This window comes from Phalacrocorax aristotelis, chromosome 3, assembly GCF_949628215.1.
Source record: "Phalacrocorax aristotelis chromosome 3, bGulAri2.1, whole genome shotgun sequence".
Taxonomy (NCBI): Eukaryota; Metazoa; Chordata; class Aves; order Suliformes; family Phalacrocoracidae; genus Phalacrocorax; species Phalacrocorax aristotelis.
In genome coordinates this window covers 63,588,370-63,614,850 of record NC_134278.1, presented here as the reverse complement: position 1 = coordinate 63,614,850, position 26,481 = coordinate 63,588,370, and the positions used below count along the sequence as shown (strand labels likewise).

General features: G+C 45.0%; 1 protein-coding gene across 5 annotated transcripts in view; it reads right to left on the bottom strand.

Moving 5' to 3' along the window:
• Positions 1 to 9,194, bottom strand: part of MYB (MYB proto-oncogene, transcription factor) — a 28,549-nt gene extending 19,355 nt beyond the window's left edge. For 2 of the 5 annotated variants that reach the window (XM_075087691.1, XM_075087695.1), the window contains exons 1-6: positions 9,038 to 9,160; positions 5,041 to 5,158; positions 3,358 to 3,429; positions 2,609 to 2,701; positions 1,976 to 2,196; positions 250 to 484 (exon numbers count right to left, since the gene is read on the bottom strand). In XM_075087691.1, the coding sequence (XP_074943792.1) occupies positions 250 to 484; positions 1,976 to 2,196; positions 2,609 to 2,701; positions 3,358 to 3,429; positions 5,041 to 5,158; positions 9,038 to 9,060 (762 nt within the window). In that variant the 5' untranslated portion in view covers positions 9,061 to 9,160. Of the gene's footprint in view, positions 1 to 249; positions 485 to 1,975; positions 2,197 to 2,608; positions 2,702 to 3,357; positions 3,430 to 5,040; positions 5,159 to 5,667; positions 5,786 to 9,037 lie in introns of those variants that run through there. The other 3 variants (XM_075087690.1, XM_075087692.1, XM_075087693.1) reach the window with 2 other exon arrangements.
• Positions 9,195 to 26,481: the final 17,287 nt, after the last annotated feature.

The window sequence follows — 26,481 nt, the reverse complement described above, 5'->3', positions numbered from 1 at the left end:
GAAACGCTGAACCCGATTCCACCACCTGAATGCCGGCCATCAATTTGAAATGTACATATTTTCATCACTGAACGAAGTCAAAGCCAAAGCAGTCTTCCCCTGACATCAAACACATACAAGTCGACCAAGACTGGGAGAAAACCTTTCGTGCTTCCTGAAATCGTGTATGACTAAATCGCACCCACCTATTCAACAAAGCAATACAAAACCCCCCCTCCCCCCCCCCCCCCGCCATTTTCAGGCGCTTACGTTTTGTGGCTCAGAGATGTGGTAGTAGGGGTAGTCACTGCTCAGCGGGGGCTGGCCGGCTACCGGCAGCTGTGCAGAAGGCGGGTTGTGAGCAAAGGCCATCAAGTGGTTGCTCTTCGGAAAGCCAGCGGCTGCTGAGGAGTGACAGGCTTTGGAGGACTCCTGCAGGTAGCCCTCCTGCTCAACCTTTCGGCGCATGGTGGAATTCCAGTGGTTCTTGATAGCATTATCAGTTCTGCAACAGAAATACATACGTTTCAGGAGTTTTAGAAACAGGTGTTTCGAATGCAGACAGATTAATAGGCAGGAAACTGCTGTTGGCATTTCTGTTTAAACCTTGAGCTGTTCTCTGACCTTCCCCCTGCTCCCACCTTTACAAATGTTACCCTCAACTTCTTGTTTAAGTTGTTTAAGTACTTTTTAAAGCAACCTCAAAGCAGGTCCTCAAACTGTAAGAAATTAATAACTTCAGCTTCACCTCATTCCCATGAGGTAAGGTGACAGCAGAGGCTAACACCCCTTTGAGGCTACCTTAAAGGAGTGCCAACATCATCTTCCTAAGTCTTAACATTACAGTGGAATTGTGTTGTACCTCATTGCTGGAAAGAGAGACTGTAGAGAACAGCTGTGAAAAGGCTAACTTCCAAGCAACCTTCCAACTGGCCACCTAGACAATGACAACATCATGCTATACACACAAATTCAGTAAACAAAGCTGTTAGGATTCTTCTTAGCTGCAGAAAAAACTGAGATTCAAATTCTCACAGACATGAGTCAGAGAAAGCAAACTTAGCAAGTCTGTCAAGAGTACACTTAGAAACAGCTCCTCTATTTGAAAAACATCACCACCGCACGGCGTTGTTGAAACCGGTAGCTGTGATGTGTGGAAGCTACAAAAAAAAAATTTCCAAGGGGTAATTCCATTTCTGTTTTCTTCTAAAAGGTGAAAGGAGCCTGAACGCCCGCTTAAAGGGCTATCATGATCTTAGGCATTATATTTAGATCTTGAAGATGTTTCACCGAATAGCAGGGATAAAAATGGGAAGGGAAACCTCTCCCTGGCTTGCATTATTTGCTTGACTATACTTTATGTTAAGTCACTTTTACTACAGAGTGAATAAGACGCCGAATCTCTGAAGTTATATGCAAGCTGTGCCTAAGCCTTCAATGAGACAAGTATTTCCAGGACCACTGTTTGAGGAAGTCAGGTTTCTCCTGTTTCATACATAGATTTTTAACAGGTCAAAATAATTTGGATGATTCAGGAGCAATTACGAATGTTGAAGCAGCCTTCTCTTAAATCATTTTGAACAAACAGATTGGATTTCATGTTGAAGGTATACCCTTAGCTGAATGTAAATTATGTTCCACTTGCAGAGCCTGATCCTTCCCCGTTAAATCAATTTAAATTTTGACAGTTATTGCAAGCACAAATAAGGTTGCACAGACATTTGGGAAACTGTTATGGTCTTGCTCTAGTTACTGGGGTTTTTTACCTATGGCAAACATTAAAAGCATGTAAAAATAGCGTACTGTTCCATGCACTGACCCAAACAGCACAGTTCCCCACCGAGAAAAACGCACATCGATGTCACTGGCTTCCCAGGTTTTGATTCCAAAATTTTTTGATTTATAAAGTGCAGCCTGAGGCAACTCAAATGGACCACTCGGACCTGCAGCTTTTTCCTTTTTTTCCTATTTAAGGGCTAAAGGTATGTGTCATTACCGTCCAGGCAGCAACTTTGCAATTTCTGCCCATCTGTTTCCCAGTCTCTTGTGTGCCTGGTAAATAATTCTATCTTCCTCTTCTGTCCAGGAGGTTTTCTTCACTTCTGGATTCAAATGGTTGTGCCACCTCTCCCTGCACTGTTTTCCAATCCTTCCCTTCAAATGCTTAGCAATGACAGACCAGCGCTTTGGACCGTATTTCTGCACGAGTTCTATTACCTTCAAAGAAGGACATAAAAACTGCCTGTATTTAACGATGCATAAAGAACCAATGAAATTTTTCTCTGGTGGAGCAATATTTTCAACAACATTTCTCAGGATTGCCACGGTAAAACTAACACACAGTTAAGGTTCCCCGCTTCCCATTCATCCTTTTACCCAAAAGGGGAAATCTGGTAATAGTTAAAGCATTTCTAGACTGCAATTCTACATTACCGTGCTGTGAAGCAGCATTAATTAATTTGTGTAGAAAACTTAAAAAGCACTACACAAATACTAAGCATTGACACCGATAGGATCGGTCTGCCTCTGGCCGTGTAGCACTGAGACCACCAAAGCCCCTAGGATTTTTGCCCCAACACATGAAATCAGCTAGTAAGGCATTAATCAGATGGAAAGGAAAATTGGTTACCCTTTGATCCTCCTCTTTAGTCCACGGACCTTTAATAAGTTCTGGGTTTAGTACCTTCTGCCATCGGTGCTGGCACTGAACATCTGTCCGATTCTAATGAAATGTAAAATATGCAAAGTAGATCATTCTTTAGACAAGAAGAATGTAGAGTGATAACGCTCTTATCTAGGCACACTTGTTCCCAGTGTATTTCAGCTACAACTACTAAACAATATGGAACAATATCGTAGGTCTGAGAAGAAGGTGCTCAGCTATCACTTTGCTCACTGAACTAGAGAGTATTTCCATCGTTCCTGCAGCGATGACCGTATCACCAAAACTACACAATCTGAACCTTCACCCTCTGGCACAATTGCTGTCGTGCTTTCACATGCAATATTTCTACAACAGCCAACGTGTTCACAAAACAATTACCTTCTACACCACACTTCACAATTCATCAAAGCTGTTTTTTCTCTGTGCTGAGACATTTTGTTTCAGTGTCACTTCAAACGTCTACTGTGCAACACCCCTCCGACCCCCATGTTTGCTTGTTTGATTTTTTTCCAACCCTTTCTGAGATATGAAAGGAAAATTAAGGTAAGGGTTTCCACAGTATTCTAACTACATTTCTGAGGTCTCCATCTGTGGAGGTTTTATATCTCCCGCAAAAACGTAACTATAAAGCAACCACTCCCCTTTCCCTTACTTGGAAACCTCTGATAAAGAGTTGTCGCTAGAACTGGAAACAGAAACCAATATCCACCTACAGGAAGGAAATTGGCAATGACTTTCCAGTCTTCTGTGCCATTCTGCTCCACAAGCTTCTTCAGTTTCTCATCCTGAATCATTAAAAAAACCAGACATAATTAATAATGCAATTTCTTATAATGCAAATGAAATACATTTTAAAAAATTGCTTCCTTCTAGTTTTCCATGCATCTATTTCTGCAACCTGAGTGTAAGGGGAGGTGGTCTGTAGTCTTCTCATATTTTCGACTCTATTTTTCTGCTCCTGTGGATTTTGGTAGGTTCTTTACTGGGCTGCAGGAGAAAGACTGACTTTTGCTGTACTGTTCTTTGACTCGCATTATACATTCCCACTTTACTGCTCAAAGCAACATCACTGTTATTCTTGTGCTGGATTTACAGGAGGGCATGGATGTTTGGATGCCAGGCATCAGAATAACAACAAAATCCAGTAACACGCAGGCACCCAGCTGCCTGGGGACCTCTGAAAATCACAGCCTTAGGCTTTATATGTCTTGCAAGTAATGGGAGTTCCAGTAATTTGCTCATTGCCTATCCGTGTACAATGAATGCACAATAAAACTAATGGCTCCTTTTTGCTCCTGATCACTGTGAGGGAGTTTTGCATACTCGACACAGCAAGAAATTTGGCCCAGTATTTTTAATCATGAGGCCAGAAATACAGACCCTAAAGACAAAAGAAACCAATCTCATGTACTGGGAAAAATTGAGATAGTGTAAGATAAGTGAGAACTGCCCCAAGAGATAAGAGGAGGGGAACAACCCTCCCCTTCCCCGATTAGCGCCTCCCAGTACGCTCCCAGTTCATACGACAGGAAAGCGGCCTTTGGGCTCCAGGGCCATCCCTTCTTCCCCACGCCACATCACAAACACATCTACCTCTGTAAGAGCAGACTATGATTTTAAAAAAAGATTAAAAAATGCTTGCAGGAGGTGACCTGCCACTGTTTATATATCAATATACATTGTCAGAGAGGAGAAAGTCAAAACACAGATTAAGAACTGTATTAATGTATTTCACAATAAACTCAAACCAGTTAAATGGCCACAGGATACCCACGTGGCAAAGGAGTCTGATACCACAATTTACCCGGAAAGTCAGCACAAGGGTACCGTGACTAAAACACATTCTGACCTTCAAAACCAAAATACTCCTTGAATGCTCAATTTTGGTACTGCTGGATTTCTTTCTTCCAGCTTTTAATTTATTTCCACTCAGAATCATAATGCTGCAATTAAAGTGCAAATTGCAAATGGCACAAAAGGACTGCAGCGGTTTCTGCCACAGTCGTTTGCTGCTGTGGGACACTGAACACACGTCAGTGCTCGCATAGCAACCGTTTTCAAACAAAAAGGGGCAGCAGTAGCAAGCAAGCATTGCTGCAGGTGACTCTTAATCTGCTCCTCCAACAGGAATTACACGGAGACTCACATGCCTGTAACGCAGACCTTGCTGGACACAAAAAAAAATAATGGTGTTTATACATTTTATTTAAAAGAGAAGAACAGTCCTCGAAGGTAAATAAAACACCGAGTGTAGCTAAAGGGTCAAAAACTTTGTCCTCATTCATATACACGGGACTGTCACTCAGGTTAGTTTGCAGATAAGCGACTCAGAGAAGAACGTGATCCACGCTCTCTCCGTCTTCTTACATGCAGGAGATGAATGAACTTGGATTTACCTCTTCGCGGGTCCACCTGGTTTTTCCTAAGTGACGTTTTCCAGTCTTAGGAAGCAGACCATCATAATCATGATCATACATCTCAACGTCTTCTTCATCATCATCACTACTATATATACTGCAGGAGGAAACACAGCGAGACACAGAGTGGAACATGAGGACTTGAGCTGCTTAATTACAAAGCACAAAAACCCCACTACAATCCTTACAAAGGTTACTCAGATAAAAGTTTTAAAACTTGCACAACAAGATTTTGTTCTGCATTCTGTTGTTCTAGTATTCTGAACTGGTTCTGCTGTTTTTGGTATCCACAGATACAAGCACAGGGCTGGCAACCTTCGTATTACTGTGCATGTTTAGACCTGCTCTTACTGTTAGATCAGTGGTGAATTACACATTTGGCAAGCTTTCAACCAATGAAGGTTGCAAATTAAAATACAATGTTTGGGACAATAAAGAGAACTAGAGGCTGTGTCCATTACACAAGTGCACGTTCAAAATCTTTAACTCATGCCGTACATTCTGAAAAATCCTAGCGTTTTTGTACATTTAACAGAGCAGATGGTTATATATCGTTCCCAAATAAAACAGGCTGTGTATAAATACAAAAAGGTAACCAATAATAACCTTTTGAGAATATGGTTATGGACCCTGTATGTGAAGGCAAAAGTTCCTGTAATTAAAGTAAAGCCAGTAAGTGGCAACATTAACATGCAATTAAGCTCTGTTATAAAATGTGCCAGCCATTTGTGGGCCTGGACAGACAAGAGCTGAGACAAGCATATTTAATGTCCTGCAACCAACAAATGAATGACTGAAACCTTTTTATACTCTGCATTTCTCTAACTCAAGACTTTATTACCTCTACTCCATTTCTAAACACCTCATGCTGTTTTCGAAATACTCTGCTACTCACCTAATTCATGACTAAGGGATTTCCCCAGAGGCTATCTATGGGTAAAAAGGACTCTATTACTCTTTTCACAAACAGCAGTTGCTCTACCCAGCTAACTAAAAGAGAGTGTTTTGCAACAAGAGCTGTCCTTCTGGCGGGCAGTACTTATTTTCAACTTTTAGGATACGGGCAGCAGTTCTGACACTTCAGCCAACAGATGATAACCACAAGTGCTAGAAAGGAGACAATGTCATGCTACGAGACTAAAAACTGTGATATAGCTGATGGTATGGCATGCTGTGGTATGTTAAGGTATGACTAAGACATTAAAATAAAGTTATTTTCTAATAAAATTATCAGGCATTGTTCATCCCGTTAACCTGTTTTCAGGAAATCGCTCTTTAAATTAAGCTGCAGTGCAGCAGCACAGAGACTGCTACTCAAGGCGCAAACACCTCCAAAATGCAAGCTGTTAAACATGTATTCTTTTAAAAGTACACCGGGCTGATCACACCTCCCATCTTCGATGCCGCTTTCTGGCCTGTGGCACGTGCCATGAAAACTACGCTACACGTAGGAAGTTTTCCACAGGCTGCCGTGATGTGTGTGGCCTTCCCTGAGCCTCTGCCGGGTGGCCCCTGACTCACCCACCCGGCCCATTGCTGCCACCCTCAAGTCGCCCCCACGGGCGCCCCGGTCCTCCAGCCTGGCCGCCCCCACGGCTCCCCTCCCGTTCCCCGGCCCACGTAACCACCTCGGGGAAGCGCTGACCGGAGCTCCCGGTCTGCGCGCCAAGGCGAGCGTGCGCACCCCTCGTCGGCAGCTGGAGCCTCCCGGGGTTCGGCAGGGCAGCACGCTTGAGCAAAGCTCACACACTCCAGCTGCTCCTTCGCCTGCCGCCGCTCAAAGTACATTCACTTTTCTAAGCGACGCACAGAGACAGCTGTGCGACTGCCCATGGGCCAAAGGAAGTTTTGTGGCTCAATTTCCAAGTATCATTCTGAAAACGAGTTTCGCCGACGGTAAAAGAAAGCACCAGGTACGCATCCATCAGCGTGACGCTTCCCGCGCGGCGACGTGTTTCAGGCAGAGCAGAGGAACGCCGCTCCGCGATGGCAGCAGGGCATCAGCGGCGAACAGGTTAACATGATTTCAGTGAGGTGCCTATAATGTAACCGGTTTATTTAAATAACCGGGGCCTTGCTGGCACCGCCAAACGGGGCAAACCCCGCTGTACTACCTGTGCTCTCCAGCAGGAGAAAAGGCTCCTGGGATTTCGGGAAGCTCGGTAGCTCCTTTAGCCAACCCGGCCGTCAGCGCCGCTCTACAAGTTTTTATTACTCTGCAGCCCCGGCCGCAGCCCCGAAGCCCCCCTGCCCGCCCCGAGGGGCACGCCGCGGCCGGGGCGGGGGGATGGAGCCCCCCCGGCTGCAGCGCTCGCGTTTCGCCCGGGCAGCGACTTATGCAACGATACGGCGGGGAAAAGGGGGAAAAAAAGAAAAAAAAAAAAAGGAGTGGGGGGGAGGAATAGAGAGAGAGAGAAAAAAAGACAGGAGGTGAAGAGGAAATGACTCGCTGCTGCTTCTGCTGCTGCTGCTGCTACCGTGATTGAAGGAATTCGGGCAGCAGCCCCGCGGGCAGAGCCCGCTCCCGCGGCAGAGCCCGCTCCCGCCGCCGCTCCCGCCGGGGCGGCCCCGCTCGGCTCCGCGCCGCCCCTGCAGCCCGCGGCGGGGCTGTGGCGGCCGGTCCCGGGGCGGCCCCGCTCCCCGCCGCGTCCCTGCGGGAGGCGCCCGCGAGGCGGCCGCCGGCGGTCCCTCTCTTTCGGGAGAGACGGGCCGGGTGATTCGTCGCCAGCCCCAGCGACACCCCCAGCTCTGACACTGAAAGTACGGCCGGGCGCTCGCCCAGCGGCCCGCTGCCTCCTCCCGCGCCGCAAAGCCCCTCTTCTCGAAAAAAAGAGGCCCCCCCCCGCCAGTCCCCGCCCCAACCCCCCCCCGCAAGCCCCCAGCCCCGCCGGACGGGGCCGGCAGCCGGGCAGGGAAAGGCAGGGCTGCGACCTTCTCCTCTGTCAGAGCGCAGCCAAAGGGGAGGGGAAGAGGGGAGGATGCCGGGCTGCAAAGAGAAAGAGAAAAAAGCCTCCACGTGTCCGACCCGCCGTCCCCGGCTAATTAGACAACAACTCCCCCCCGGTCTCCCCGCTCCGAGCGCCCGCCCGGCAGCACGGACACGGCCACGCGGCGCTGCCTCCGCGTCCCGTCCCGCCCCGTCCCGTCCAGCCCGCCGCCCCCGGCGCGCCGCCACCCCCGGCCCCTGGCGCGGCACGGCGAGGCGGGGACGGCCCTCGCCCGGCAGCGCGGCGGGCGGGCAGGGGTGACAGCTCCGGCCGAGCGCCCCGCCGCCGGACCCGCAGCCCCCGCGGCCGCCCGCCGCGCTCCGGCATGTGCCGAGCGGCGTGTGCGGGAAACAGCCCAACCCCGCAGGGCGCTGCTGCACCCGCGGGGGAGAGCCGCGCTCCCGAGGGCACAGGGGCCGCCACTGCGACAATAAATGAAAAAAAAGTAACAAAAAAAAAAAAAAAAGGGTGGGGAGCGACGGAGGGATCCCAGCCCCCGCGCCCGCCGCCCACCTGCCGTCCCACCCCGCCGCCGGGAATGAATGAATGAATGAGACGGGACGCGCTACCTGCAGCCGCCGAGCCAGCCCGGCATCGCCCTACCGTGCGGCTGCGGGGCGCGCAGCCCCGCCGGGCTCGGTGCCAGCCCCTGCGGGCAGGGAGCCCCTCTCCCCCCGGTGTCCCCGCCGCGGCGGCCGGCAGGCGTGCGGCGCGGGCGCCCCGTCGGCGGCGGCTCTGCGGCGCGTCCCGCTGGGCTGCCCCTGCCCCGGCGCCTCCGGGGGCGGGGGGCGCTTGGCGCTGCGCTCGGGGGCCGGGGGCGGAGAGTAGCCCAGGTGCGCGGAGGACGGGGGGCTGCCCGCCCGCACGCCCGGCGCCGCGTCCGCCGGCCAAGCCCTTCTCCCGCCGCTGCCTTCCCTCTCCCCCGCCCCGCCTGACAGGCGCGGAGCGGAGCGGGGCCAGCAGCCCCCCGCCCGCAGACGGCGGGTTACCTGTGCCGGGGTCTCCGGGCCATCCTCGCACCGGCCGCTGGGGGAGGAGGACGGGGGGAGCCCGCGCCCGCCGCCGCGCCCTGCTGCCGGGCTGCGCCCAGGCGCTCCGCCGCCGCGCACGGGAGTGCCGAGGAGCCGCGGGAGGAGGAGGAGGAAACAGGTTGAGATTAAAGAGTAAACTCTGTAAACAGAAATGCCATCAAACAAAGAGCTCTTGGACACACCCCCTCCCGCCAAATCTGGCGCCCCTGCAGTGCGCAGGCGCCTGGCGCCGCGCGGCGGGCCCGTGCCGCGGCGGCGGCGGGGCGCGGGGCGGGCGGACCGGGGCCGCGCGGCCGACGGAGCCCTCCCGCCCCGCCCCGCCGGGAGCCCCCTGCCGGGACACACGGACACACACACCCCTCCACACCCACCCCCCCCACACCCACCCCCCGCCGCGCCAGCCCCGCAGCTCCTCGACGGGGCGGCCGCGGCCCCCAGCCCCCGCGGCGTGAGGCTTTCACTGAGGGAGCCGTCGGGGGCCGCGGGGCGACCCTCCCCTCTGCTGTACCCGGCGGGTGGGGAGGGTGAGACCCGCCGTGGGGCGGCGCGGCCCACCCCACGGGGGGTCTCGGCGACAACCGGCGGGCCACGCAGGTGTCTCCCACCGACGAGGGGTGGCCCTTCGCGGGTGCACCTGCTCCGCGCCCGGCGTGGCGTGCGGGCTGCAGCGGCATCAGCCCTCGGGGGGTGAGCGACCCCCCCCAACCCCACCCCCCACTGGAAATACAACGTACAAGGGACGGCGGGGGGGCCGGGGGGGGGGGGTGCCGGGGGGACTCCGGGGCGGGCCGGGGCAGGGAGCTGCCCAGTGCCTGACTGCGGCCGCCGCACCGCGGGGGATTTTTGCTATAGTTCCCCTTGCTGCTTCCAGGCGGTGGATGGTGCCTGCCGCCGCCGCCGCGGCGGGAGAGGCGGTGGGTGTCCGATGAGCTCCAGAGAACACGTTTTTTGATACAGAAATGAGTCAGGACGTGAAAAATGGCGAAACATGCAAAGTTCCCAGGCTGCGCTGCTGCTTGAAAAATCGGGGCTTTGCAGCGGTTTCGGCGCACTCGCCCTTTCCTCAAAGGGCCGCGGCTCATCAATGAGCCGCCGACGGGGCGGGCTGGGCCGGGGCGGGGCGGGGCCGCGGCGCCGCTCCCGGGGGGGCCGGGGGGACTCGGGGCCCGCTGCCCCCCGAGGCCGAGCATCCCGCGGGGCCGGGGGCCGTGCGTGGGGCGCAGCGCAGCCCCCGCCGCCGCCCCGCCGGGTCTCTTATGCCCCGTAGGCTCAGTACGTCCCGTAACGGGAATCACCGGCGCTGGCAGCGCGGGGGCAGACAGGCAGCCGGGGCTGTCGCACCGAGCACTGCAGGTGAATCGCCTCTTGGGATCACACCTTGTCCCACATTAGCTGGAGGGCGCACGTCATTCCTGCTTTGCCCTACCCACGCCTCCGACAGGAGCTGCCCTCTCTCTTGGCCTCCATTTGCCTATCTGTAAAATGGGTCTGCTGCACCACAGGGACCAGCATTAGTGCAGGGTGGAGGTGGCATCTTCGCATTTTTGGAAAGCATTTCCCTGCTAGGAAGGGTGAGCTTTAATGTTAATGGCAGTGGGAGAACGGGAAAAAGAATATTTTCGAGGAACAATTCAGCTCTTGTTCTACACCTGGTCAACTTTATAAAGTGCCTACTGGCATCAGCAGGGAGCAAGGCTGCTCAGATCAATCAGATCTTTGATTTTCTTTTTCCTGGTAAAGATGTGTTTGGGGAATGAAGGACGTCGGAAGGCCAGAGAAAATATGGGAAGACACCTCAGTGTCCACACTGCGGCTGGCCACTGTTGCCAGGTGTTGGGGACGTTAAATTTCATTCCTCAAGGAAGCAGAGTGACTGATTTAGAATCAAAGCCGATAATAATCCACAAGAGTATAATTTGTGTGTGTGTATGTGTGTAAAAAGTTGCTTTCACTACCAGGAATGATATTTCTACAGCTCTGTTAAGATCAAATCCTGAATCCTCTACAGAAAGTTATTTAAAAATACAAGAGACTTCTGAATGCTGCTCTGCCGGTGAGTATTGCTGATGTACACAGGAGGCCTGAAGCTGGGCCTCTAGTCAGTGCAGCTGTAAGGCTGTCACAGGATTCACTGGATCTGCTCTTAAGGGTAGTTACTACTTATTCTGTGACTGCAAATGTGCATTTCCCTGAAACAGTGTGGTCATGTTGCCTATAGTTTCCCACAGAGGTACAAACAAAACTGTGCAAGGTTATCTCTTCCTGCTTTTGTGGGAAACATTTTCCCGTGTTGATTTTTGCAAATATTTCGGTCTCAACTGAGACAAATCCAACATCTTCCCGATTTGGATGTAAATTTGCTGAATAAATGCAAAGAATGTCTATTATTGCTCTCAAGAGAGCTGTTAATACGCACAATTTTCTTCTGAAGGTTTTGTGTAAGACTATGTTTCTTCTCCAGGAACTCTGAATAAATACTTTTTTCCTTCCCAGAATGAAAAAAAAAACACCCAAACCCTCATTTGGTTTATAAGAATAGTTAAAATTGCAAGTAAAATATACTTTTGCTGTGTTCAAAATAAAGAGGGAAGTGACACCTCTGCTCCAGGTTTAAAGATCAGTCTTTCCCAAGTCTGCCTATATAAACCCCACTAAAATCAGTAAGGTGTGTGCACACACTCTGCTGGTGTTGCTTCATTCTTAATGTTTAAGATTTAGCTAAAAATCAGCCAGGACTTTACTATTTTATTTTTCCTGAGCATCTGTAGCCTGAGGCAATTTGGGGTGTGAGGGTTCTTTATAATATATCCTTGCCAAAGCCCTAAAGAAAAAGTAATCACCCTTCTGCATCTGAACTTAGAGATCATATGCCCTAGATGTGCAGTAGCAGACGACTTCTTATATTGCCCTTCCAACTTCATTAATTAGTGATGTCTCTGAGCCTATTTATAGTAATTGCATCAACCGACAGAGTAATTGTAAACAATGTAACCGCATGTTCTGCTGATCTTTTACTTTGCACGAATTATATAAGTAATAGAACAAAAGTAATTATATAAATGGTAAATACACGTTGAATTACTTGATTTCCTGCACCTCCACTACAAACATGAACCTCAAAATGGAGTTAGAAGCATGCGAAGAAAGTTTCAAGAATCCTAGTTAAACATCAAACCCCAGACGTGTTGTCTTCATCCTTAATGCTTTCCTGTTGCGATCTGCTGTTTAGCTGGCGTGACTTGGGCTGAGCTTTGCCTACGTTAGTTAACTAGGCATAACCAAACAGAAAAGGAATTGTAAAGGAAATTTAGCTGGGAGAAGAAGAGTAGTAAGCCCAAACACTGGGATTTTCCAAATGGATAGGAGGTTGCTGCATAAATTCTTTTTCGACTCTGGAAAATCCCAGCAGCAATCTCTACCTGTGTGTTGTTCCTCCTTCTGCTGGGTTTGTCACAGAATCTGCAAGGAATACTGTGAAATCAGTGTCTAACTACTTACGTGATCACACACACACTTTTTTTTTCTATCACAAGTATTACAAATAGCCTCCTTTCTTTCCCTCTGGTCCAAAGGCATCTTAGAATGCCAGAAGCATTTTTATAAATGCATGTTAGTATGTGCTTTTTTGTTTACTTTCTGCATTTCTCTCAGCTTGTGCAGTGAAAAACAACAAGTAACTTTCACTTTTTTTAGTTTCACTTTTAGACTATAGTTACTGTAAAGTTTCAAATGCAGTTGTGGTATCTTTATCATTGAAAATCAAATGTTTTTTGATATTTTGGGCAGAAATAATTTCAATAAATACTGTTAGCACATTTGAAGCGAAGTAAAAATGTATGTTTTCCTTTAATGTAGACTTCCTAACATAAGTTCCTCATAAAAGAAGATAAGGAGGTTGATTAAAAACTCTGGGGAGGCAAGGAGGAGACTGGGGCTTAATGCGGTTGTATCACATCCCAAGTCACTCAGGGGCACATATTTAGCCAGATTCCCCTATCCGGGGATATAAATCATGTCCAACAATGTGCATCAGCATTTTTGTTCCGGTAAAAAGTGTTGTGCTTGAGGGCCAGCCTGGTGGCTGCACTGCTGCCTTCCTGAGGGGTACCTGCCTCAAAGGTAGCTGGATGTGTTGCCACCCGGATTTGCATGTGCGCCAGGACTCCGAGAACAGCAAACAGGTAGGTGTGAGTGGCAGCCACCTGCCCTGATGAAAATGGACATTGCGTGGACCTGGTTAGGGCCAAAACAGATAGCAAACTGTGGGCCAGCAGGAGACGTGGCTACCTCCGCACTGTCGTACCCACGTTTTCTTGCAGCTGGGCTCAAAAGCCAGAGAAAAGGTAGTGAGCTGAGGGGAAACTGTTTCAGTAACTGGAAGCAAGATCCTCCCTAGGCTATGCATCCATGTGCTTAGAGAAAGAAGGAGGTGCTCTGCTGGCTCCCGCTCCAGCTGTGTAGATGGCATAGCCTACGTCTCTGGTTTGCACATCTGGTTTTAGCACATTAAGTTCTTAGAACCCACTAGACCACTGTTACCAGAGCCCCTACACTGAAAATCTGCAGTGTGTTCTGGAACAGAGCTAGAATAAGACAGCAACATTTAAGAATTACCAGTTGACTGCATTATTTCTTTCTGTTTATTTATTTTTAAAGTATTGCTGGCCTTAGCCCAGGTCCGGTAGCAATAGAACCCAGTGATAAGGTCAGACTGCAACAATTGAAATTTCATATGAAAGGGATTACCAGCAGAATAAAAGGTCTATTTCTTTTCTGGTGTAACATCTGGATTTTCCTGATGGCAAAATCTTGGATGATCGTGTCGGTTTAAAAGGTAAGAGAAGATCAAGAGGGACCTGTGCTGCTGCTGGGAGAGAACTTCAGGTTATAGCTATATAATATAGAATGAAAGGAAGGGGCATAACTTGATGAAATTAGGATCTTGAGCGAGGGAGCAAAGGTAAACCTTACACTCTTCAGCAGAGGCTCTTTTTTGTGGTAAATCCTCTTTGTTTGTGTATGGCTTGGAAGGAGAGCAATGCCTGAGGCCTTCCAACTGCAAAAATAGCGTACTATAGGAACTGAACATATGTTGTACAAAAGCTGTTATTGCATTTGTTCTGAAACGGCACAGTATAGTAGGTGCAAAATGAGGCTCAGGGTAAGCCGCATGAGCTCCTCGGCCACCAGCAGAGCCGCACGTCTAGACGGCTGCCCAAGCGCAGTGGGCCCGGTGGTGCTCTGGGTGCATTGCCCTCCATGAAAACTAGCCCCTTCCACGTAAAAACCTACATCACCACACAGAATGATTTAATTTCTTTTTTTTCTTTTTAAAGCACACTGCTAACAATAAGAAGCATTACTTGCATATGCAGCTCCATCTTTTCAACCTGTAGCAGGGCACCGACGTTCAAAGCATTAGAAAATTAGCAATATGGTGGAGTATTGACATTGTATATTATCAGCATACCTGGAGCAATACATCCTTTCCACCTACTCTCGTCACATGGGAGACTATGTGATTTCTTGCCTTTATTTTATTGCTAGCATCTAGTATTTCAAAGGCAATTGTGGAATTTATTTATTTATTTATTTAAAACACAATGTGATAAAAATATTAGACAAATTTGATTAATAACAGAGAGGACAAATAAATGTAAACATAGGCAAATAAGTTTATTTTCTTAAGTGATTCATTTAAGCATACTAATATGTCAAGAAATAGCAATATGCCTTTCAAAATGACAAAGTAAACCCTATTCTCAAAAGAAGTGATTTGCTCTATGTACATGGTTTACCTAGAAGGGTGTGGTTACTATAATGTATGCCCGGCTGGCAAGCAGAGAGGCTTTTGTTCTGTAGCTGCTTTTAAAAGTGTCCTCTGACAGAGGAGCACCTTTGCACTGGTTTAGCAGAGAATTCAGCCTGCTGCTTCTCTCCCATTTTTGCTCTGGTAAATGCAGAGCGACTCCACTGATGTTTCTTGAGGTACTCTATATATACCTGGCTGTATCTGAAATCAGAGCTTAATCTATAAACCATAGTAGTGTAGTTCAGGGTAAACATGTGTGAATGAGTTTAGCCACTTACTTGTGTGATGCAGAACGTAGCAATGACCCATAGACACCAACTGCTTGTGTTTACCCTTTTTTCACTGTCAGCCACTGGGGAGGCCTGGTTCCTCCTTACAGCAGTCTTTCTCCCCTCTTGCTTTATTGACTTTGATATATTGGAAGGAAATACATCTGATTTACGCTGGTTTAAATAAAAGGGGGGACAGCCTCTTGCATTGTCAAGCCCGTTGTCTATAAAATTCATTAATTTCTCCTTGCACTGGAAAATATATAAAGGAGAGGTGTCTCCTGTGCCCTAACTCACTGGTTGCAGTCTTTTCTTACAGGTTTCCTTTTATAGGTTAACCTATCATTAACCCCATCTTGTAGACTTGTCATGGACACTTACGATTCACACACAAATGCCTATTTCCCACTTGGTACATTATAATCTTATTAAAATCCAATATTTTATAGGCTTATAACCTTCCAAGCCTCTCAAACTTTCTCCCGGCATTGGACTAAGTGAATACTGTGAAGTGGAATCAATCCCTCCCTTTTTTTTTCGTTTTCCTTCATACTTACCCTCTCACTGTCGTAGCCTAACGCAAGCTAGCTGGTAAAGCTTTTCATTTCTCACTATATTTGTTTTACATCCTCAGGCCCTATGTCACTCCTTTCTGTATTAGTCAGTAGGAGGTGCCAAAAGATTGGCAAGAAAAGTAATTTTTTCAGGCCAAGACAGAATTAATCACCTCCATTTTATACCTTGCAACCCATGTTACCCACTGCTGTTCAAGAGCTAGTCAACTTATGTTTGCAGTAAGGTTGTGTATACAAATAACGCTGTGCTCCTTCCTGTCTTCCCTGTGCCCATAAGCGTTGCCATTTAATTCAGTATAAGCTACTCCTACATCACTCCATTAGTTTTGAAAGAAGTTTGCAGGATCCTAACTAGAAGCAAGACTAAGTGGTTGAATAGGGGATTCCTTATCGCTTAGACAACTCTGAAGCAATCACTATGTTATTACTGAGTATTTGTGTCCAACAAACTTTGTGTATCCTGTTTGAAAATGCATCCACCAAATGCTTTTTAGCAATAACTCTGAATTGCCTGTAACATTGCGTCTGCATTCATTTACGTGCACTGGTTTTCCAGGGCTGGAAAAGCTTTGGGGACCTGCAAAGATATTTCCTGAGGTACCTTGAAAATGTCAATTGACAACACTCGGAAACTTGTGGTTTCAGAGCTCAACCAGATAGGAAAGGGACGGTCAAAAGTATTGAAAAGGCTTACACTCGGCTTCCTGAGCAGAGGGCACCTCAGCAGTGGCTGGGTGCTTAGTTTTCTTTAGGGATTTGAGCCTGTATTGGGTTTACACAGCAAGGTTAGCCTGAAAATTAGCCTCGGTGGCTAATTATAAAAAGGAGTTGGTTCAGTGGACTGGTGACATAAGTGAGCAGAAACCCAGGTCTGTGGCCAGAGTGACTTGCTGACAGTACTCGGCTTTAGGAGCTCTGCTATGCAGGAACTACAAAGATAAACTGTGAAAATGAAAACAGCTTTAAAAGACAGGTGTCAAAGTGGAATTTTCTGTGCTTTCCTTTACTTCTCCCTTCAGTGAAGGCTGGTGAGTTATATAGAAAATGATACTTGGAAGACTCTTTCATACATTTCTTATTTAGATACCCGGGTCTTTTGCCGTGCACTCTCTCACACGTGTAAGAGAAGCCATTAAGTTTTGCACTCACACTTCCAGTGCTTTCATTACGTTCATTACTAATGATTGCACTTTCTCAGCACGCTAGTGTTTGTATCCCTGTTCTTTAATGTTTTATTACTTCTGTTTTGTGCTTCCCATATGTTTCCGGGGAGAATTCCCTTTCTTTTACTCGTCTTGTTTCTGCTTGCTCTTTCTGTGTATGCCAATTAATAATGAAGGCTATGCCTGAGCTTCCCCTCCCTATGGCACATGTGGTTTTCTCTAGTTCTCACTTTTTGTGAAAAGTAGGCCATCTACTGTTGCTTTCTAGAATGGATTACAGATCGCCCAGCAAATGGCCATGTTATGCATATAGCTTCAAAGGTGGACTTCACAAGTGTCTGTTCTCCTGTTTATAGGCACGTCTTATTTTGCAGGTGTATTGTGATGCAAAAATCTCCATGGCAAACTGAAATCTTATTTCTTTTTTTTCCTTCTTTTGAATAGTAACCAATAAATGTGGGTGATGTGTTCAGCTCCCATGAACTTAGAGTTTTTCATTTTGTAAAATAGAGAGTGTTCAGTGTTAAGGTTGGTTAACCTAAGAGCTTTCCCCAAAGGGACGTTTTTCATAGCTATACATCAAGCACCTTTCCCCTTTCCCATCCTCACTGAAGTTAGAGGGCAGGAGATGACCAGATAATGATTTAGACAACTATTACTGGCAGTTTTTGTCAGTTTAGCACATTTTTGTTGTATGGTGGTTGTTGGTTTGTTTTTTGGGTTTTTTTTTGCAGTGTGGTTATGAACAGAAAAGTGACTTTAAAAATTGAATCTTGGTAGTACACATATCTATTCTCCATATGTCTTCTGAGTCATATCTGGATAGTATACTGACGAAAACAAGCTCTGGTGTTGCCAGCACTGTACAACACAAAGACCCATGAAAAGGGAGCTGGCCCATCATCTGCCTGTTGTATCACCAGGTCAGCAGTTGGGTTCTGATTAATTAGTTGGTTTTGGAGATGCTACAGAAACTGAGCACCAAGAGCGCTCAACTTCGTGTTGGAGGTGAACTTGCTGTGGGGGCAATTGTTTGGACTTCAGTTTGATGGGGATATTATTGCTAGGTTAGAATCAGATGCAGCCAAAGACACGTTTTCTGTTCTGTAGTTTTAGGTCAAAGTTGGATATTTCTTCCTTTTTTTTCCTGTGAAAACTGGCTGAGTGACTTGCCATGCAACATTATTATTGGAAAAATTTTCCTTTACTTAGTCACCTATTAGTCTTAAGTCTGTAATGAAATATTTACTACTTGGTTCATTAAGAATAAAGCATGAGTATAATAATTTTATTATGCTTAGCTCATTTTTTGTTCACTTGCAATCATATATGATTTCTTAGTGCCTTGCTTCTCTTTACGTTTTCACATGGAACTTAAAATTCTTTATTCCAGTTTTAGGTAAATTGAAATTTTCAGGGATATTCCCTTTTTTCACTTAGAAATACAGGTATGATTGTAGTTCCTCTGGGGAGAGATTTTTTTTAAAATACCTATTTTACATAAGCAAAATTAAAGAACAATTCCATCTTCTTTAAATTCGCCACTAACAGAGAGGCAGCCTGGCATGAGGTGTGATTGCTGTGCAAAAGAAAAGGAAAAAGAAAGTAGGTAAAAGTACCTTTAGTAGCTCTGAGAATGATAAAACAAGGTGGATCCTCAGTGCTTTGTGGGTAGAAATGTAGGACAAGTAGAGGCAACTCACTTTTCTGAAACAAGACAATTAGGGAACCAGCTAAATTGCTGGGGGGTGCAATATGAATAAGTAAAGCATCCATCCTTACTGATCTATCACTTGTCAGATGTTTTAATTTGATGAGGAGGCCAATATCTGCTTATACCCCATTCTCTGCCCAAATGTAACTGGAGCGCAGGACTCAGCTCTTAGGGTGAGCTACTAGAAGTCAACAGTGTCAACACACCAGCTAAGTGCCATTACGGAGCTGTGACAAAGGACTTCTTGACAGACATGTAGGAGCTATCTGATTACATGGGAAGGGGCATTAAAATTAACCTCAGATGCCCTAAATCTCAACGTAGTAAGCTAACACAGACATACATGCACAAATTCTCTCACCTCAGAGGAGCCAGTGCCTTCTATAGGTCAAGAATGAAGCTGAAGGCATTTGCACCAGGGTAGAAGAAATCTAGTTCTGGAGGAATTTTGACAGAACCGAGAAACATTTTAAATTTTTCTAATATAAATTATGAAGTAGTCAATGACAATGTCTAAATGGTCCATCTCTAGTTTTCAGACTTAGCCAAATGAATGTCATGAGCTGACTACAGGAGCTGCTTCTCCAGGCTGCTTTAAACACGAGCATAAATCCCATACCAGTTCATACTGCACAAGTTCCTTTGACTATGCAACTGCAGGGGATAAAACCATTCAGCTGAAATAGACGTGTGTTAAACCTATTTTCACAGTACCAGAGGTTGCTTCTGTGGCAAATCCTGTGATTTTTTTTAACTTCAGATTCTTCTCGGCTTTGCAAGCAATAGAGGCAACGTTGCTGTTTCTGTTTGAATGCTCAGTTTTAGGTACTCCTGATAATACTTCAGTGTCTTTTGTAGAAAAGCCTCACATGATTTTGCTGAGACAAATTTTCCTGTGATTTTGCAGACAGTGCTCACTTTTGCCCCTCACCTAAACCCCCATCTAAATCCAAATGTTTCTGAGACAGCTGGACATTGTTGTAATATAGTCTGTACAACCTCTATCTTCTGCAAATAGGTAGGTAGGTAGATAGATAGGTAGGCAGAGCTTCTTCTAGCGTCAGTCACTGAGATGGCAAGTGCTTCTCTGCAAAGTCTGTTTTATTTAGCTGACACAACAGGAGCTGATCTGTACGTAACTGTGCCAAGGAAGGATCATCTTGTCTGCACATTTCTTCCAGTCTCTGCCTTTGCTTGAGGATACTGAGGGCTGGTGATAATGCAGTAAAATTATATCTTGCCAAAAAAGCTTTGAAACCTTGCCCTATAAACCATGGTCTTTTTTTTTTTTTTTTTTTTTTTTTCATAATAGTTCCTCTGGAATTCCCCAGTAAGAAAACATACTCTTAACCTTCCCAGTGACATTTTAGTTGTACTTGGCAACCACACAGTTCATAAGTATTTTGGCTAATATTCTAGACCAGCTGGCTATTTCTCTCCCTCTAGTGCACAAAGATTGATATCCACTCTTCCGGTCTTCCTCAGACAAAGTTGGGTTTATCAGAAAACGCGCCCCCCCCCCCCCCTTTTTTTTTACTGCCTTACTAAAGTGTCAGAATTCAGAGATACTCCGGCTCTCTTACATGCTGTAGGCTACTCTAGAAATTGTGGGTTTTTTCAGCAGTTTCTAAAAGCCTCAGGGCCATCCTGTCTTCTATTTTCAGTTTCCTCTCCAGGTTTTAGGGATTACCCTAAACCTACAAAAGAATATTCTTTTTTTGCTTGTAGCTAGCAATTCACTACTGTTTGAAAAGGCAGGGGGTGTTTTGTGACCATTTACTCTACTCTGTAAGGTTCTGGTCAGGCAAATGTAGTTTTGTTGGTTTTGACTTTCCCAAAGAGCAATGGCCTGTAGATTTCCCTGACGCTGTGGTGTCTGTGCTTTCCTCCACAGATAAATATATTGAGATTTTTGTTTCTGTAACTGGATGACAAGTTGGGATATCTGTTGTTATCAAAACTCTCTGTAGGACGAGGTCATGGAGTATTTTACCCCAACACTCTATTAGCAGAAATCGTATGTAAGGAACAAGTCACAGAAGCTTCACATTGTTTCGTATAAGGGAAGAAAGCAAGAGGACTGTTTTACGTGGGAAGTAGCAATACCAAGAATATTCTATGTTTTACAAGGAACATTTTCAGCCAATTTGGTACACTGCACAATATTTTTTTTTAATGGGTGTTGGTCCTGTCATGCTGTATTCCTTTCCTTTCTGATATAGATGAGCTGTCTGCGGAGAATGACCTCAGAGTTATTGTAGACAACAGTGAAACTCACAAAAGATTCATTTGTAGAGTAAGTGTCTTCCACTGGTGTCATTTCACAGGAGAACAGCACGAAACACACCAGATGCTTCCCTTTGCATGAGGAAGATGCTCTCCACTTGCAGTTATTTCCTGCGCTCTCTGAATTAGTAATGGTGATATAGGCCCTGATTCAGGGAAACACTTGTGCACTTATGAACCTTAAGGAAACACCCAAACCTTCTTGACCTCCTTTTGGCTAAGCACATGTACTGAGTACAGAAGTACAAAAGTCTCAGACCTTCCTTCCTCAATTAGCCTCTCGTGTTGGAAGGGGGAAATATTGCCAGTACCAAAAGATTAATACCAAAATTAAAAGCTTTGGCCAAATGGAGAAATCTGAAAATAAGTACTATTTGCAAGAAGGAAGTTCGGCCCAAGTCCAAGTGAAATACCATATCCTGGGGAAACATATCTGCCTGCCTGATGGCTTTGGGAGAGCAGTTACCTGAATATATTCCTGTCCTACCAGGATTTTCTTAGGTTTTTTTTGGTCTAGACATATGCTATGTTTCATCCTGCAGGATCCATTACTGTGGCACTTGGATCTTTTGGCTGGATCTTCCAGACCTTGTCGAGAAATGAGATTTGATGTTCTGCATCACTGCTACAGGGGAATTGCCTCTCCAGCTTTTCATCTTTCTTGCCTCACATTTCAAGAGACCCACATTCTTCAGACGCTCCCTTTGAAATTCTATATCATCTGTATTGGTATGACACTATAGCTCAACAGACTGCTAACCTGTACACTGGGTCTCAACAAACAGCCACTGTGTCCTGTCTCTGTAAACTGCCCTTTCAAGTCCAGTTCTCCCGCTGAGCTACTGAGGGCAACACTGGTTTATTTTAGTTTGGGTTGGTAATGAAGATTGTTGTATACTAGCTCTGACAACACAAACTCCAGGCCTGTTTTAGATCTCATGCTTACCATGAAGTAGGAAATCCACCTTCCAGGGTCCATCAGACTTACCGATACAAGTAATAGAGCCTGAGAAGAATGGCTCTGCATGCTCATGGGTGCCTTCTGTTCAGCACACGACTGGAAAATGACCCTTTCTCTGGCATTTCCTACGCTTTGCATTTCTAGCACATCTGTGATCAAGATCAGTCTTTAAAGTACTGCCTACTGCTTTGATCCCATATGCTTGCTATGCTTTTCTGTGTCCTGTCATTAGTTGGAAACACTTTCATAACGTTTGTCTCAGATACTTTGTTAAATGGCTGACTTCTTATTTCTTAGGGTCGTCTCAGTGTTCTTTAGAGTGCCAGTGTTATATGTCTAGAAAGTCATCCATCAATCCTTTTCAGAAATAACAATTACCATGTTGTCTCAAATTTAATTATTCTCAGAGTTACATCTTGGCAAACACTCCGCAGTCTCCCTTTGGGTGTATTACCATCTCATAAAGCTTTATTTGGACATAAAGTTATAGTTAAGTTTCCTGAGGCTTTCAAGGCTTTTATCTTTTTTTTTTTTTCTTTTCTTTTTCTCCTTGATTAGAAAATCTATGATTGGCAAACCAATGTTTTCTTCTCCTACCCTACTGCAAACTGAGGGATCTCTCACCTACCTTTAACTGTCCTTGTGTTAAAACTTGGTAGCTACCTGTGAGAATTCATTCTATTCTGGCTATTCTGTAACTTCGTCAGCATTTTAGTGCTTCGGAGTACTAAGGCCAGATGTAGGTTTTCAACTTTACCAAAGTTAAAGCTGTTTATCTTGAAATCACACTGGAAAGCAAGTTAGTGAAAACAGTGCAAGACACGGTATAAATGATATCCTTTTTGTTCAGCTTGATGTATTAACTTAGCTTTAACTATCCATTTGTGATAAAATTTATACAAATCACACATTTGAATTAATTTTACTGCATCAGTTTAACTGGAATGTAATTTTAAAATGATCTAATTTTATTACAGACAAACCTCACTCGTGATATTTAAATAATACTATTCACATTCATTTAAACTCCCTAGTTGCATACACTTCTCAATGTACTGAGTTAGTAAAACCCACAAGCCAAAGTACTCGGGGAAGTTACGAGATACTTCTTAGAGATAAGAAGTAGATGACTTAAGTGTTTATTGATTAGTTGCTTCATTCCTGTGTTGAGGTTTGGGCATACAAACTACAATTTTAAAAGCTCGCTTCAACTTCATAGTGGCAAAGATGGTGGGTGAGGGTATGTAACAAATCAGGGAGAGGAGGTAAAAGAGGAAAGTGGTGTAAGAAACAGCTGTTAGATACCAATAGAAAAAGATATGTACATAAGTGTGTATATGTAAGTATATGCATCAGTTTAGGCAGAATTCAGACTCAGATGCAAACCTGAATTTAGTTGTTGATTCTTGAACAGGCTCCTTGCATGATATTGTATGCCTGCTTCTGTTTATAGCAGAGCCAAAAGGACTTTTCTAATTGTCTAAATGAGAGTAGGACAAAGCCCACAACATAACACATGAAGCTCAGTCCTAGCTGTGGTGACTTCAAGAGCAACGACCAGCAGCAAATCACACAGGAAGTTGTCTTCCTCAAGTGATCAAGTGTGATCTTGGAGCTGCTAAGCTCACTTGTCAGGCTAAGAGCTTAAGAGGAGAGGCAATGCATGCTGCCATTGATCTGTTGCATGACCCAAAGTATGTCATCTAGCTTCAGCAGGTCCAGCTTAAGAACTGTTACAAGGGGTAATAACATTTCCGTTCCTTAGAGGACATCATTGCAAAAGTTAATCCACTAAAGTTCATGAGAGTTACTTAAATGATTGTGATATAAATCAAATGGAAAGTTACTGAAGCAAAAAAACTGTCTGAGAGATATCTTTCTTTCAGAACAATTTCTCCTGCCCCACTTCCTTCTTTCCACGCAGTGGGGGTCAACAGAGGCAGAGACAGACCTATTAATTTTTGTGATCTCTACAGATTTTTATTACATAATATTTAGGCAATTTTCTGAAATGGGAGTAGTATTTATGCCTTTTTCTAAGCCTTCAACATCTCCGGCCTGAGAAAGTTCAGCCTGGGTTTTTATATCAGATACTTAGGTCTGTTTCTTCCTGGAACACAATGCAACGTGAAGGATAATGGTATCAGTGTCACCCATACAAGTGAGACCCGATTAAATAAGGTAGGACAACTTCTTTCATCTGAATTATTCTGAAGTCTTTTTTCTTTAACACTTAATCACCGCAAATGGCTTAACTATTTGTGAGCAAAACTTCCTTGTTGATTTTTAATATTCTTATCTTTCTATTGAGGCTTGAGAGATCTCGAAACACATGGAGGACTTCTAACAAGGGAACATTTGATATATAAAAGCAGCAAAGAAAACAAAGCAAGCAAAAATTTGCATGAAGTTAATGTTCTTTTAAAACAGCAGAGAGGAACATACTATCCCATATTTTTTTCTTATTCTTACAAAACATACTCTACAGCAGTGCTCAGAGCCTCCGTTATACATGATAATGGTAATAATATTAATGTGGGTCCTTATCTGAGACCTGCTGAAGTCAGTTAAAGGCCTTCCATTGATTGCAGGGGATATTAGATCAGGCCCTTTCAGAACGTATTTTGGTTAACTCTTGTACAACCGTTATTTCATATAGGAGAAATGGGGTTTATCTCCCTTCTGCACTCCGGGCTTCTATCAGCAAAGTGACATCCAAGCAAGTGATCCAAACACGAGAAAAGCCCAGGCTGTCCCAATGGTGCAGTACAGAGGGTGTGGCAGTTTTGAAAGACCCTCAACACAATGACACATGAGGGAGAAAGGCAGAGTGAGGGAAAATAAATCACAGAGCAAGACTGGAAGGTAAAGTAGTAGAGAGGTATAAAAGCAATTCTCCAGTTTTTCTACACCAAAGATAGTCCACTCATGTTAAGACGTGAGCAGGTGGGGAAGTACAGCTTCGCAGTTTTAAAATTGGGGTTTTTTTCAGTGGTAACACAAAAGAGAGTTTGAAAAAAGTGAAAAACATTCCAGCAAGTTTCAGAGCAGGAAGGAGGCTATGCCAAATTATTGCTGATGTTCAGTCTTTACAGGTGTGCTTTCTCCTTCACCTTGATGGGAAATCCCCTCATTTAATCTTATAAAATGTAGCAGAATGATTGTAAGCAGCTTCCTACCCAGTGTCCTTTTCTTCTGGTTTTCAAGACACAGCAGGGCAACAGGAATTAAGGTCCTGCAGGTTTAGGTACATAGATGAAATGGTATCAACTCACACAGCATCACCGGCAACGGGGTTCTGGACGGATACTGTCAGCCCTATGTAGGGAAAAATTTAGCTGAGCAGGGTCCGGCTTGAGCTGTCTGTTGTGGCTTGATCTTCCTCTGAATACATTCTCTCACACTTCTCAAGAAAGCTTGCTTTGCTCTTAAAGTAAGAACCACGTTACATGGTGTTGCATTTTAGTAGGGAAGTGCTGACTATAAGTGGAATGGGCATTTGTTTTATATTATTTTAGAATAAAGATGATTCATAAGGAAAAATACCTTTAAAACTGTATCCTATCATAACCTTTCTCCATTATACAAAAAGAACTAGATACTAATATCTCCAGTTGCACGTTTTATTGTCCAAAACCCAAAATGACCCAAAAAAATGGAAAAGACAAGCATGACCTTAATGTATCACATCCTTGTGATGTTAATTATCAGATTCCTTCAAATTATTGGAATTTTTTTAATCAGAAGATGCCATTCTGTTGTCAAAATACAAATAGTTTACAAGGTATTTAATTTTTTAAATATTTTGAATCTTACTGGCAATATCAGCTTCTATGTGTTATTTTAGTTTTCTTCTACCATTTCATTTTTGTTTCATTCATATTTTTGGGGTTTTTTTTAAACCTTTTCATTAGTGCTAATATGATGTCTGTATTCTGTTTAACATTAGAAAGAATAATAACAGTTTGTATTGTCAAACTGACATCATGAAGCAGAAACATTCCAATAGTGTTTCAATACAGTTGTTTTGATGTTTCCCCAGAAATCTCTTGGAATTTCTTTTATACAGCAAATCTCCATATTGTGACTCTTTGCCCGAAATTTGGAAATACAATTTCTTCTTACCTGGCATTAAGCTGATAATTAGCACCATTTTCTCCTCAGTTTTTGTGGGGTACATATGAAATCAGACATTCTTCTTGTCTCTTGTTTTCATTCCTCTTACTCCACTCATTTCCATCCTAATGCTACAGCCACAAAAACAACACTCGTCAGTCCTCTTCCCTGTGTACTCACCCAATTGCTTGTGACTAGAGTTGAGACATTTTTACCCTCATGTAGGAGCTCAGACTCTGGGATACTGATAAAAACCCCCTAGATAGTTGGAAACAAAACAGGGCCGCATCTTACCCCATATATTTTGGTGAGAAAGATACTGTCTATTTTTTCATGATTTATTAGTATAAGGGACAAAATGGGAGATGAATAATTCAATGAGATCTTGTATTAATTTTGCAAACATAACACAAGAAAATGTATACATCATAATATTTGGTAGCAATTCACATATACATTGCTACTTGTGCACACGCAATGAAAACAGACAGCATATTCCTCTGTAC